The sequence below is a fragment of the Gracilinanus agilis genome, chromosome 1 (assembly GCF_016433145.1).
Source record: "Gracilinanus agilis isolate LMUSP501 chromosome 1, AgileGrace, whole genome shotgun sequence".
NCBI lineage: Eukaryota > Metazoa > Chordata > Mammalia > Didelphimorphia > Didelphidae > Gracilinanus > Gracilinanus agilis.
In genome coordinates, this window is record NC_058130.1 from 367,058,381 (window position 1) to 367,072,884 (window position 14,504).

Here is a 14,504-nt window from a genome sequence, read left to right on the forward strand (position 1 = left end):
AAGTACATCATATCCTTATTGAAAGTGTGTGTGTGTGTGTGTGTGGGGAGTATAACAATTTGGGGAGGGAGGAGTCTTAATAGTAGATGAAATGAGTTGGTTAAAATTGATTTTCAGCAGGTTTCCCTAAACATGTCAGCAGTCAGAACAGGAAATAAATCATATCATTTTGGAATGATGAGTTAATGAATGTCTAAAACTCTCTATTTGGTACCCATAGATGACCCATTTATTACATAGACCATGAGTAAAATCTAATCTACCATTTCAAAGAATAGACCATTTCACTTTTCAATTCTAAAACAAATCAAACATGTCTTGCCTTATTTAATCTGCTGCATATGGGCTCTATTTAATCACACAATTGCCCAAATAAACGAGTTTTTTAGAATCTAGAAAATACTGCTTTAAAATTCCCAAAATAGGCAACTTGAAATTCGAATATAACTATTAATAAATTTACCAAATCAAAGTGTTACAAACAGAAAGACCACTCTACATGAAATCTAAGTTGGATTCTATTATAAACTTTGCTAATAATTAGCTACTTGTCTTCAAAGTCATTTTAACCTCTCTGGTCTTCAATTTATCTTTTGTAAAATAAAAGTATGGTATTTACGAATGTTCCCTTGCTCTAAAACTCTATGAATAGTAGCTAAGCAGTGCATAGTATAACATATGGCTAACTTTTAAGGCATTTACAATGGCTTCTTAAGGTTTTAGAAATGATCTTGTTCAATTCCTATAAAGTTTTCTAATGTCAGTTTTTAGATATTTTTTGCTGACATCTTAAGTAGAATTTTCTATCTCATCTTCCAAAAAAACCCTTTTAGTTTAGCTATTTGAGGTCAAATAAAATTACTTCAAAGCACTCTGAAAATACAAAACAGAAACAAAAACAATGGCTTTTAGAACAGACTGAATAGAGATGTAAAAGAAACCACAGCTTTTCTTTTTCCTAAATATCTAACTGCTTATTTTTCTAATTATTAAGTATCTCTGAACCATTTTTTCCCCTAAAATTACTAATGTGAATAAGGATAAAATTAGGCATTAATTTTCTCTTAATTTATTTTCTAGATGTTTAGGACTTCCAACAGAAAGAGGCTAGCCTGACAAAAAAAAAAAAAAAACAAAAACCCTCAATTCAACAGAACCTCCCTAGCAGCTTTCACACGGGATCTGAGAATATCTGTTTTATATATTAGTTTATGCAGGTTAAGAGTATGACAGAAAACGGTCTCTTTACAAGTGCCAATCATCAATCTTCTTCAGAACTTGAACCAGATTCCTGGTCAGAGAGATCAGGGACAGGGAATCGAAGAATGGCAGCAACTCCAGTCAACTGGCTGAGTTGTTCACCAGATACATGAAGACTAGAAAATATCCGAACTGTGCCTGCATTTTCTTTGACACTGTCCACCAATTTCACATATCTGCTGCGGGTGGCTACATCTTGGTGTCTGAAGAGCTCATCACTGATGAGCAATGTGTCAATTGCCAAGGCCTCATTGGCCTTCTCCACTTGCTTGAGTCCATAGAAAGCTCTGTCAGGTTCATGTTGCAACATCTTGTAGAAATCATCTAAGGCTTTTACTTCACCAGCAGCCTTGGTGTCTGAGAGGCGGCTGGCCACAGTAGGATCACAAAGGGCCTCTTTCAATGAGTATTTGTGCCCAGAAGAGGCATGTACCTAAAATCACAATTACATAAGTTAGATAAAATCTTTTAGAGCACAGAGTCTATCTTAAAAAAAGTTAACTCATGTATATTCAAGTCACCTCGAGGGAAGTATCAAAGAATGCAAAGCATTAACTTTGCTTTAAATATTCCACAAGTTGATTAAAATTTGTCAGATTTAACTCTCTTAGAAGCAAACTGCTTATTAAGACTCTCTAAACCTTTTTTTTTCTTAAAAATAAATTACCAACTTGAATAAGAATAAAATGAGACAATTATTTTTCTTCTTCTTAATGCCAGGTTATGTGGTTTAGGAATAACTGGATATAATTAAGGAGTCACTTCCCCAGCCCTTTAAATGTCCTTACTATTTTATGACGACTTATGCCAACCCCTAAGCTCCACTTTGGGTGGCCCTTTTAGCTAGACTACTGTACCTGAAGGAATTTCGATCGGTTTTCCAGCAGCAATTTGTTGTCTGTCTTCACGGCCTGCTGAAACATGTAGTCGCAGAACTGCTCCCTCACAAAACCTGGGCTCGCCACAAGAACGCACTTGACCACGTCAAAGTGGATGTGGCGCTGGATGGCCTGGACCACCTGCTCGTAGAAGCGCTCCAGGGCGCGGTCGTGCTGGGAACAGTTGCCCCGGCGTTTGCGTGGGATGTTCACCTCCACTTTGGCACGGGTCAGGGTCATACTGGGCGTGACGAGGCAGATGTGGGCGAGACCCTCCTGCATGACCACGGCGGCCACGTCAGCGCTCCAGGCCGGGTCGCAGGCCTGCTCAATGCGCTCCAGGACCACGCTATCCCACTGCTTCTTGGCCAGGGTGAACTGGCGGTTGGGCTCCAGCTCGATGGTGTGGTAGGCACCCATCTTGACGTACTCGTTCTCCTGGATGTTGGTGCCCTTAACCCGCAGCTGGCAGGCCTGCGAGTCGAAGTCGATGGTCTCCACGCAGAGGGTGAGCGTGGTGCGCACGCGGTTGCTGCCCACGCTGCCCGTGGACGACTCAGTCTGCACTTTGCGGATGGTGGAGGCGCGCAGGCTGTCGCCCACCTGCAACAGGTTGTACGTGTGCCACATGTCCTCGGGCTCCTCGGGCACCAGGGTCACCTGGCCCGCATTGTCCTTCTCGATGTCCTTCCTCACGAGCTTCATGGTGGCGGCGTAGATGGCCGAGAAGGGGGGCAGGACCCGGGCGCCTCCCCCTCCGGCCTGGCTCTGGCCGCGGCGGCCGCCGCCGCCGCTCACGCCCCGCTGGGCGGGTACTCGCCTCGCGGAGGAAGGGAGGGAAAGAGGGACCCGGAGGATCTTCTTCCTCCAGCGCGCGGCTCTCAGGACCCCGCCGCCCCGGGTGGGAGGGAGCCGCTGTCAAGACCCAGAACCTTTTAGCCTCGTGGACCCCCTTCTCAGGCCCGGCAGGCAGCGCGAACTCAACGGCGGCCGGCTGGTGCGCCTGCGCAACCGACGTCACTCCCCCCCCAGCCACGTTTTCACTAGCGTACGTAAGCTACGAGCTAGGGACAGCGCATGCGGATTGCGCAGGCTCACCGAACACTAAACTTTTAAGTCGCTGGAGTTGGCTTTATCCATTAGAAGGGAGTCTGGGGTGTGCTACGGTTATCCCTGAGGGGACCAGCTGCCCCTGACTCGCAGTGCGGGCGGAAAAGGCACAGCAGCGGTTCAGAAGCCTCTCACTACCGCCCACCTTGCTTTTTCCGTACCAGCTACAACAGCAACGCATATGGATTCATTGCCTTAGAACTGGAAGGGATTCATTCATTCATTCAACATTCAGCTAACAGTTATTAAACGCCTACCATATACCAGCATCTGGAGATAACACATAAAACAGAAACAGTCCTTGGACACAGAGAGCTAATAGCCTATTAGATCTAAAGCAGAGAGGGGTTTGTGAACATTTAAAATTTTTTGTATACCTGTATTTCTGTGTGGGGCAGTGGATAGAGCTCTTTGCCTGGAGACAGGGAAACACCAGAGTTCAAATCCAACCTTATGCTCTTAGTAGTAGTGTGATTCTGGGTAAGTCGCTTAACCTCTTCTTCAGTTTCCTCATCCATAATATGGGGGAAAATCTATCTGTATTTATTCAAATACAAGTTATATCTACATATGCAAATATGTATAATTGCATATATGTATAAAGAGCACCTACCTCCAGGATTATTGTGAGGATGAAAGGAGATAATAATTGTAAAGGGTTTAATTTAGCAAGGTGTCTGGTACATAGAAGGTGCTTAAATATTTTGTTCTGTTATCAGTCATCTTTGACTCTTTGTGACCCTTTTTAGAATTTCCTTGGCAAAGTTACTGGAGTCATTTTTTCTCTAGCTTGTTTTACAATTGAGGAAACTGAGGTAAACAGGATAAAGTGACTTGCCCAGGGTCACACAGTGAGGGAGTAATTGAGGCCAGTTTGAACTCATTTTCTTGTCTTGGCCTGGTGTTGTCTTGGAAATCTATGACACATAAACTCCCTGGTGGCCTTGTGCAGCACTGTGATACCTAACTAATCAATTAATGTTTATTGATTGAGTATTGATTTCCTTTGTAATCCTCCAAATATTATTTTATGCATTTAAAAACATTATTTTGAGAAGGATCCATAAGTTTCACCAGATTGCCAAAGTGGTACATGCAGAGGCTTGCTAAAGGCAGCTAGTATACTGTTTAATTATCAGTGTGAGCATTTACACGTCAGAAACTGGCAACTACAGATCAGGGCTTGATTGTTTGATTTATTGTCTAGACTGTAGAAAGTGATGGAATGTTGAAATGTTAGTGTTACATTAACTGATGTTAAAATGTTAATAATGCAGGTTAAACTTTAAAATGCGTGTGTTGTGTTTTTCCAGAGAGCTGGGTGCTAAACATTTACCAGAACACTTTAGAACACAAAAAAGGGGGAAAAAAATCTCTGGTCTAAAGGATTAACAATTTTACCAGTTAACTGTGGAGTTCCCCTTCTCTTCTCCCTACTTTTCTCCTTTTTAGAATTAGAATTTAGAATTAGACAAAGAGGATAAGTGACTTGCCTGAGATAAGGAAGGTAGTAAATGGTAGAGAGAGATTCAAATTGAGACCCTTTGACTGCACATCAGAACTCTTAACAGAAGGACCTAGCACAAAAATCATTGCCATCAGAAGGGTGACCAACATTAGTCCTAACAGACCAATGACCCATCATGTCTCTGCTCCCATGTACAGACCTCAGTACTTGCCATTTTGAGCAAATGTGGAGTTTATGTGTCATAGATTTCCAAGACAACAGCATTACAACTTTGCATTTTAATTTTGTCTTTCTGATCTTTCTAACTGTCCTCGCATGACCTAGTTTTAACTAATAGTTAAAAAACACTGATTCCAGAGCCTGAAAGCATTTGTGGAATTTACCATTTAGAGAGTCTTGCAGTTACTTGACCCAGTGTCCTGGGAATTACAGAATCCAAAACTAGCAGTCTCCACTTTCTGCAGATCAGTAGCCTGTGTAAAATGCTGGATTTGGAGACTGTTCTCTTCATAATAGCATAAGGCCAAAATCAAGCAAAAAAAAAAAAATGAGGAGCATTTGGATAAATCAACAAAAAGTTTTCATCCAAGAGAGCTTCTGGCCCTGAATTATCCAAATCAACTTCTTTATACTATGTGTCTTCATTAGAATATTATTTATTGTATAGCAGTCTCTAAATAGAGTTAGTAATAATAACTTTGGCTATCCAAAGTCCCTTGTTTCACCCAGAGTGTTACATCTTCTACCATTCAAAAGTCAGTCTAAATGCCGAGCATTCATCTAAGTCAAAGGTTCTGAACATGGAGTCTCTAAACTTGTTTTTCAAAATAATACTTTGAAAATTATATTTCAGCTTGTAACCCTAGTGTATTGGATCATCCCCAAAAAGTCTAACATGGAGGTGTCCTTGGGGGATATTTTGAGCATGTCCAGTTTGCCTACCTTGGAGCCCACGTGTTCCCCAACCACATGAGTGAGGTTAATCTCCTTTGAATGGCTACCTATAATGCTAAAACTGGTGAGACTGAGCAGGGCAATGATCTCTTTTTGTTGGGAAAGCTCTGTCTTTTCAGCAACTCTTATCTTCTGCATCTAACCAGTTCACCTACAATTGGGATACCCTGAACTGTTTGGGGGGGAGGACTTTCCTTTTCCCACTCCTCTTTTACCCTGAGACATGGCCTTGTAGTGCTTGTTTCTGTTCTATGTTGTTTTTTCTTCTTAGCTTTAGGTGTTATAGATGATCCCCTAAGCCCTGGGAGTTTGAAACATGGCAAACTTGGAGCCTGGAATGCAGGCAGGGTAGTGCAGCCAGCCAGCCTGGCATGGCAGCTGTGAGAACCCCGGGTGCCTAGGTACTCTATCTCCAGCTGGAGTTTGGACTTGGGACTGGGATTATGCTCTATACACACAAAGCTAAACTTTGATTCTCATCCCCTTGCCCTCTTTAGAGACCAAAGTGGTATAAAGGGGAGGAGGATTTTGTCTCCTTTGTGACAGGGAAGTAAGTTTGTATGTTTGTGATTATACTTTTGGAAACAGAGATTTCTGTGTAAATGCTAATATGACTGTTACTGGTTAATGGGACCTGGAGTGCAGGGAATCTTGCCCTTTATACTTGGGAGAATACCATCAGTAGGAGCTGGAGTTCAATGGCAGAGAACTTAGACACCCCTCGATCCCCTTTAAGATATCAGAGAAGCTAGAGAAGGCAGTGAAATAATAAAATCTGGTACACCTAGCCTTTAGATGGTAGGGCCCAGGGCTGCCTGTGTTACAAGCATAATTGCTTTCCTTTTTAATCCTATGTAATTTATTGACTGAATTGAAAAATATTACTCTGACAAGAGGTCCAAAAATTTTACTAGATTGTCAGAGGGTTCCATGACAAAACAAAAGTTAAGAAACCTGATTTAGATGATGGTCTCAGTATCTAATTAAAGTAATTCCTTCAAAGGTGTGAAAAAAATCTTTTTCTAGGTTTAATTTGATTTCCTTTCTCCTCAAAAATTTTCTAAATGATGAGTGTTGTAACTCAAGTCTCAAACCTGGAACATTTGCAAAAGACTCTTCATTGGTAGAGAAAATGAGCAGAACCAGTTATAGAATGTCTAAGTATGTTCCAAGATCTCTTTGAGGCAATTCCATTACATGACTCTTCCCCAATAAACTCCCTAACTTCTCCCACTTGAGGAGATGCAGTCAACAGTACTCTGCATACATCAATCCTGGTAACAATGTGGTAAGCAAATTTTTGAGTAAAGGAGCCTTTAAAATATCCCTCAGCTACTCCTTCCTAACCTCCCTCCTAGCCAACTCTTTTTCCCTGCCTCAATCCCAAGGTAATTCAATATTAAATCAGTCACACATTGTCTTCCATACCCTCTAATGTGTGCAAAGACTGAATTCCACAGATCTCACCATTATAGTGAGTTAATGATTAGGGATAGAGTCGTGTTGGTTCAACAAACCTTCAAACTGGATTCCTGGTAGGCAACTCAAACTTGAATGTCTGAATTGACAGTCCTCTCAATGTCATTGTTTCCAATTGATTGTGCTATTAGCATTTCAACTGGTTTGAGACCGCAGCTTCATCATCTTTCACAACTATATATATTCAATCTGTTCTTAAATCTTGTTGCTTTTTTTATTTCCACATCTTTCATGTAAGTCTCTCTCGATTCACCCAGTAATCCAGGCCCTCATCACTTCTTGCCTTGACTGTTACAATAGCCTCCTAATTGGTTCTCTTGCTTTGAACAGTAGCCAAAGTGATTTTCTTACAAAGGATTGAATACATAATTTCCCTTCTCAGTAAAATCCTGTGATTCCTTATCATCTCTGGATCAACTATAAACTCCACTATTTGACATTTAAAGCTCTTCTTGTCATAATAATATTTTTCAATTTGCTGCCAATTTTATTGTGATATTCTGAATCTGGTCTCATCCTAATTTTCCAGTTTTATACATAACTACATTCCATTTTCCAGCCATACTTCCCTTCTTAGCATTGCATTTTATCTTCTTTCTCTGTGATTTTGCATATTTTCTCTCATTTCTAGAATGTTCTCTCTTCTCACTCCTAAATCTTAGAATCTGAGGTTTTCTTCATCTTTCACTTCAAACACCATCTTTTATGAGACTTTTCCTGACTCTTCCACTTACCTATCAGCCCCCTCCCCTACCAAAATTACCTGGTATTTATTTTGCATATACCTACATATGCATTTATTTGTCACATGACACATACTTTGTGTACACCTATGTTTGCACGTATATAATCTAGCCAGCATTTTATCATAGTGAAAGTATACAGTTGGTACTTCAGAAATTATTTCAGATTATTTTACTGATAAATATATGCCATTGCTCTATATAGTAGGGGACTAGGGTGGGCATCCTATCTCTTTTATCATGTAGCTATGAATACTTTTTATTTAAAAAATTTATTTAAAAATGACTGAATAGATCCAAGGCCTAATAGCTATACCAGATTTGTTTCCAGGTATGCCCAAGGAAGTCCTGTGTTTCTCTTCACCTGTCAGAGGTAATGCTTGTGGGCCCTCAGAATCTCAGGGGTGAGGAACTAATGAAGAACTGTTTTTTGAATAAAGTTTCATACTGTCTGCTTATGGAATGTAGTTAGGAGACAAGCTGGGGGCATAAAAATAATTTATTCCCCTATATAATGCTGTAATCTGTTTAGAGATAAGCACTTTAGTTAATGACTCAGGATCAAACATTTTCCTGGTGAATGGTAGTATTATTTGGTGAACTTGAAAGGTTATTGTCCCTTGGCCTTAGTTCCACTAACTTTATAAATCTCTTCACATTCTTCTCTTCTTGTTTACTTTTTCCATCCAGTTGAAGAGACTAGTATATTTGTGGATGATCTAAAATGCTTCTTTAGAAAAACACACAACTTCTTACACATGGAAAACATGTGAAAATACTTTGCATTTACTAAATCACAGTTTAAAAAAAAACTCTTACTTTCTGTCTTAGAATCAATACTAATTGAATATCCTATAGAAATGTCTATAGAAATATAGCTTGATCTCAAATATTTCAATAATTTGGGACATATTTTTCCTAGGAATTTAACACTTACTATAGAAGATATGGAATCTATGTTATTGCTGTTTGTTTAAAATCTCTTAATTCTTGAATTTACTCTGGTGAAAAATGTGTCAAGATTATTAACATTACCATTTATAGATTTTGTTAATGATGTCTATTGACACTATTATTAACACTCAATTGTAAAACTAGTTAAAAGAAGTTTCTCTATTACTTTTTAAATGGTTCTAGTTATTATAGTTACATTTTTATATTTTCTTAAAATAAAGATCTCAAGAAATAGCAGGTCTCAGTTTTGTTGTTTAAATTGTAGTCTGACTCAGTCTTTTGTCAACTGAGTCTTTTTTTGCAGCAGTTTTAATTATGTCTGTCGCTTATTCTAAAATTAATTTTATTTTGGAGTTTTATCCTCATGAAAACTGGTTATAAAAAGTTTAGTGATGTCACCTCCAAGAATTTTTTATTAGGCAGCACTCAAAACTGACATTGATGTAGCATTTTAGCAATGGATTTGGGGTTAGGAAACTCAGGGGCTTGATTCCACCTCTGTAAATACTTTTACTATGTGATCCTTCTGAGTTTCATTTTTCTCATCTGCTTATTAAGGGAGCTAATATAAAAAAGAAAAAACTCTAATAGAATGTAGTATAATTAGCTGATTTCTATATGAACAAGCCACTGTCCTATTCAATAAACTTCAGTGGATTCCTATTTCCTCAGATAAAATATGATGTCCTTTTCAGGTTTTTAAAAACTACACTCTTAAAAAAATCTGGTCCAAACACATCTTTCCAGCTTCATTATACATGATTTCTCCCTTCCCACATTATATGGTTCAGTCCATATGGGCGTTCATATGTCATCTCTGTGCCTTTGCACTGGCCATCCCCCCATGCTTGGAATACATTACCTCCTCCCTAACCCCCTCCCTTAAGTCCATACTTTCTGTCTTAGTAATACCTGTAAGATGGAAAGGCAAGGCCTGGGCAAATGGGGTTAAGTGATATGCCCAGTGTCACACAGGCAGGTAGTATCTGAGGTCATGTTTGAACCTAGGTGCTCCCTATTCCAGGCTTGGAGTTCTATCCACTGTGCCACCTAGGTGCCCCAAATCCCTCCCTTCCTTTGAGGTACAACTCAAGCATCCCTTTCTATACAAAGTGTTTTCTGATCCCACCAATTGCTAGAACCCTCCTTTACTTATTACTTTATATTTACCTTAATTGAATTCATTTTGTATTTATTCTTTGTGTTTTCTCATATGTGTTATTTCCTCCAACAGAATATAAGTTCCTTCTGAGTTAACATATGAGTACACATTTATACACATCCCACCCCCCACCCCCAGCTCCTAGTACAGAGCCTTTAACAGATGTTTGATTAATTGGTTAATTAATTAATTGAATTGACCAAATTTGGCCCCAGAGAAGAGTTAAGAAAATGTATCATCCTCCCTTTTTTTTTTTAAAGGTGGGAGACTCTGCATGTGGGATATTGCATTTATAGTCAGACACAGTTGATATTTTGGTTGGTTTTGCTGAACTTGTTTTTCTATATTTTCCAATGCATCTTACAAGGGATAGATGTCAGATGAATAGGAAAGAAATATTATGAAATGAAGTCTATCAGTAAAATATGATTTAAACATAAAAAAATGGGTTAGATGAGATAATCTCTGAAATTCTTTACAGTTCTCAAATACCATAATATTCACTTTAAGGATTAAGTACTGGACTAAGACCAGATCTTGGCGAATTTTGAGCCTGCCATTTACTAGCTGTATAACTAAGCAACTGGGCTTCAGTTTTTCTTATGTAAACATGGATATTATAATATCTTTAATGACTGCTTCATGAGATTGTTATGAAGGACCAAGAGAAAAATATATGTGAAAATGCTTTGTAAACTCATAAAGTCCTATACAAATATAACATTTATGTGTATGTATTTTTGGCTGGGAGTCAGAATTCTGGAGTAGTTATGGCAACTTGCCAAATTGATCACTTTGAAATGATCATAGAATTCTTCTTAGGGACAGTGGCCACTGGTGTGGCTGATCGAAGGAAGGAGTATATCTATTCCCCGGCTTCTCTAGGCATCACTGCCCCTTTTAGACTTCGTTGGGTATGTGGAAGGGAGAACTGCTGCTTAGTTGCCAGAGGTTGCCAGATTAAAAATTGGAAGGGACCTTAGGAGACCAGTGAGTCTAGTCCCCTCATTTTAAAGGTGAGGGAACTGAGAATGAAAGTTCAAGTGCTTTGTCTAGGGGCATAAGCTAATAAGTTCATATAATCATAGGATCAAAGATTTGGAGATGGAATGGATTTTAGAGATGATCAAGACCAAACCCTCTCCTGGTCCAAGTATAATCCTTCATCTGCTACTGTACTTTCACTGTAGAGGCACAATCTTGAAGTTTCATGCATACAAATGGAAATTGGCTCACCTTGAGTTCACAAAGGCTTAGGTTCAATTTGCCTATCATGGACACTAAAACATTAGAAAATTACATTATATTGGTTTGTTAGTTATTAAAATAAAAAAGAACAGGTAAATTTCAAAATCACTATTTAAGGAGAAACTAGGTAGCAGAGTGGATAAGAGTATTTGATTTGGGATCAGGAAGACCTGAGTTCCAATCCAGCCTTAGACAGTTACTGTGTGGCCATGGAAAGTCACTTACCCTGTTTGCCCATTTCCTCATCTGTAAAATGGGCTTAATAATAGTATCTGCCTAGCAAGGTTGTGAGGATTAAATGAGATATCTAAAAAGTGCTTAGCAAAGTACCTGGCACAGAGTAGGCACTATATAAATGTTAGCTCTTGTCATTTTTATTTAGAGACCTCTTTTAAGGTATAAGAGGTACTTGAATGAGTAATGATTAGCTTAAGCACATATTTTTAATGAAACGATGACAAATATTGCTTTAGCTAGCATTTATATAGCTCCCTAAGGATTGCAAAAGGGGCAGCTAGATAGCACAGTGGATAAAGTACCAGATTTCTTTAGGATAATTAAAACTATTTTGAATTTTTGAAATTTATCTTTCTGGTTTTTAATAGAATCTTAGTTAATGAAAGACATTCACAAAGAATACACAGCATAATATATGCTGTACATGTATACATCTAGTATATATGCCGTTGTTTTTAAAGGGTGCAGTTGTGTGCTATTTCATGAGGATGGAACCTCCAATTGCTTGCCTTTTTTTCAGAACTCAAATTTAGCTCAGCTTTCCAAACTTGAAGTCCCTGTTGTCACTGTGCTCATTACAAAATAAAGAAAAAAAATTTAAAAATCAAAAATCTTCCTAATCAAATTGAACTTGGGAATGGTGATGCTCTGAGATGAAATCTTGATATAAATAAGGAAAGAGACCTTCCTCCTCAACCCCTCACCCCCCAGAGCTAGATTCTGGGTAACTTACAAATTAACTGAGATTTGAGATGTAGATGAGCTGAATAAATTCACTTGTAAAGCATGGATAAAGATGTAGTCAGAAAGATCACCTTCCTGAATTCAAATTTGACCTCAGACACTAGCTGTGTGACTCTAAGCAAGTCATATAACCCTATTTGCCTCAGTTTCCTCATCTGTAAAATGAGCTGGAGAAGGAAATGGCAAACCACTCCAGTCTCTTTGTCAAGAAAACCCTGAATGGGGTCACAGTCAGACAGGACTAAGAAAGGATTGCAAAGCTTTTTGTGAATGTTATATAATTTTATTTTCATATCAACCCTGGGCTGAAGGTGACATTCCTCTTGCTGCAGGCGGAAATTAAGTAATTTGCTTAGGGTCACACAGCTAGTGTCTGAGGCTAAATTTGAACTGGGGTTTTCTTGCTTTTTCAATGTCTATCATTTTATCTGTTGTGCTACCTAGCTACCTGACAAAAGTAAACTTCTGTGACACTGGCTTTCTTTGTTAGGACTGAGGATAGAGTGCTGGATGAGCTTGGAATCTGGAAGACCTGAGTTCACCAGCTATGTGACCTTGGGCAAGTCAATTAACCTCTGACCACTCCAGTGACCTTGGCTGTAAAATGAAAAAGTAACAATAACACTACCCCCAATTTACACGGGCTAAATAAATACTAGCTATTATTTTTTTTCCTGATGTGTTAGTTGGAAGCATAGACTTCTTGCACAAGAGCACCAAGGGTCCAGAGGATGAACTTATAAAGAGAAGTATAATTTGTTTATAGGTTATACAGAACAATTTGTTTCCTGGTATATATAGCTCTGATCCTCATAACTATTCCCCATTACCGGCTACATAAAATCCAAATTCTAATTTAGATCCTCTCTAAATTAATTGGATAGAAATACTATGTTGGATGATAACTTGATCAATTAGTACATACATAGCCCTAGTGGACAGTAACAACCTAGGGTGTGGTTAGGCTATACTTAAGTTTGGGATGGTGTTTCATGATAGGGATCATTGTAGTATCCCTTCTGGAATATTTCTTAGGCCATTTCGAAAGGAATCTATTAGGTTTTTGGATGGGCTACTAGTAAAAGAAGTGATTATATCCTTGAGTCAGTTATAAGCTTGGCTCTGGCAATCTATGAGGGAGGTAGAGGGATCATTTTCCAATCTTTGTATCCCAGAGGTCACTTCATCAAGATAAAAATTGATCTGATAATAGATCTTAAAAATATAAAAAACTTTGTCACGATTAGAAGTTGTTTTAGATGATTATTTTTTGAGGTATATTAGAGATGAATAACTCATAAGTTTCTCTGAAAGTCTGTACCATCCCCACACTACCCTCCAGGAACTTAAAAAAAAAAGTCATTTAAATTCATTGACATTTCTTAATTCCCTATTTTACTTTCTTTGATAGTGACTACAATTTTCCTAGTCACACACAATAATGAATGGACAATCTACTCTGATGTTAGAACTATAATGCTAATTTCTGAAATATTGACGAATTTGATTTCTTCATAAGTATTTAAATTATACAGTTTTGTTTTTGGCAAGATTTCAACACCAGTCTCCTGATCATTTTTTTTTTTACTTTATTTTAAAAATCTCATTACAATTTGACAAATTGTAACCTGAAAACAGAATTTGGCTGATGGCAAAGAAACACAAATGGGAGGAGGGAGGGAGGGAGGGAGGAGTGAGCTAAAGATTAGGCCAATTGGAAAGAAATCACAGAAGAGGCAAAAGAGATGGACAATGATGAGCTTTCATGAGAGTTCTTGAGCTACCCAAAATAGCTTTATTTGTAACATTGTTAGGCAGGAAACAAAGTTAAGTTAATCTTTCTCGCTGTTACTCTTCTTGCTTCTGCACTCAAAAAACTTTAGGAATGTACCACTTGATTTGAGACCCATACTAATTGCTTCTTCTGATAAAATATTTGAAACATTAATTTATATAGAATCATGGGATCTTAGAATGAAGATCTTAGGAAGTGAAGTTGGTGGCCATTTAGCCAAACTTGAATGAATAACCCTTCTATAAAATCTCAGACAAGTTAACATTCAGTTTATCCCTGAACATTACCAATGATGAGGAATTCATTATTTTAACAGTCCATTTTTGAACACTTTACATAAAACTTAAATTACCTTCTTTGTACCTTCTACCTTAGCATTAGGTAAATGTAATCTCTCTTCTAGATAGCTATATGTATGTGTGTATGTGTGCTATACATACATATATTATATATATATACACATACATAAACA

At 38.3% G+C, this 14,504-nt stretch overlaps 1 protein-coding gene across 1 annotated transcript; it reads right to left on the reverse strand.

Moving 5' to 3' along the window:
* Window positions 1-206: 206 nt before the first annotated feature.
* On the reverse strand, window positions 207-2,920 carry PELO (pelota mRNA surveillance and ribosome rescue factor). Its single transcript, XM_044664024.1, has 2 exons — window positions 2,118-2,920; window positions 207-1,693 (listed from the first exon to the last, which is right to left on the reverse strand). The coding sequence occupies exons 1-2, from the start codon at window positions 2,841-2,843 to the stop codon at window positions 1,262-1,264; spliced, it is 1,158 nt and encodes a 385-aa protein (XP_044519959.1). The 5' UTR covers window positions 2,844-2,920; the 3' UTR covers window positions 207-1,261.
* Between the last annotated feature and the right edge of the window lie 11,584 nt (window positions 2,921-14,504).

Coding starts and splice junctions, on each gene's coding strand:
- PELO (XM_044664024.1), bottom strand. CDS start 2,843: ATGAAGCTCGTGAGGAAGGACATCGAGAAGGACAATGCGGGCCAGGTG. Junction 1,694..2,117: donor ACCGATCGAAATTCCTTCAG/GTACAGTAGTCT, acceptor TTGTGATTTTAG/GTACATGCCTCTTCTGGGCA.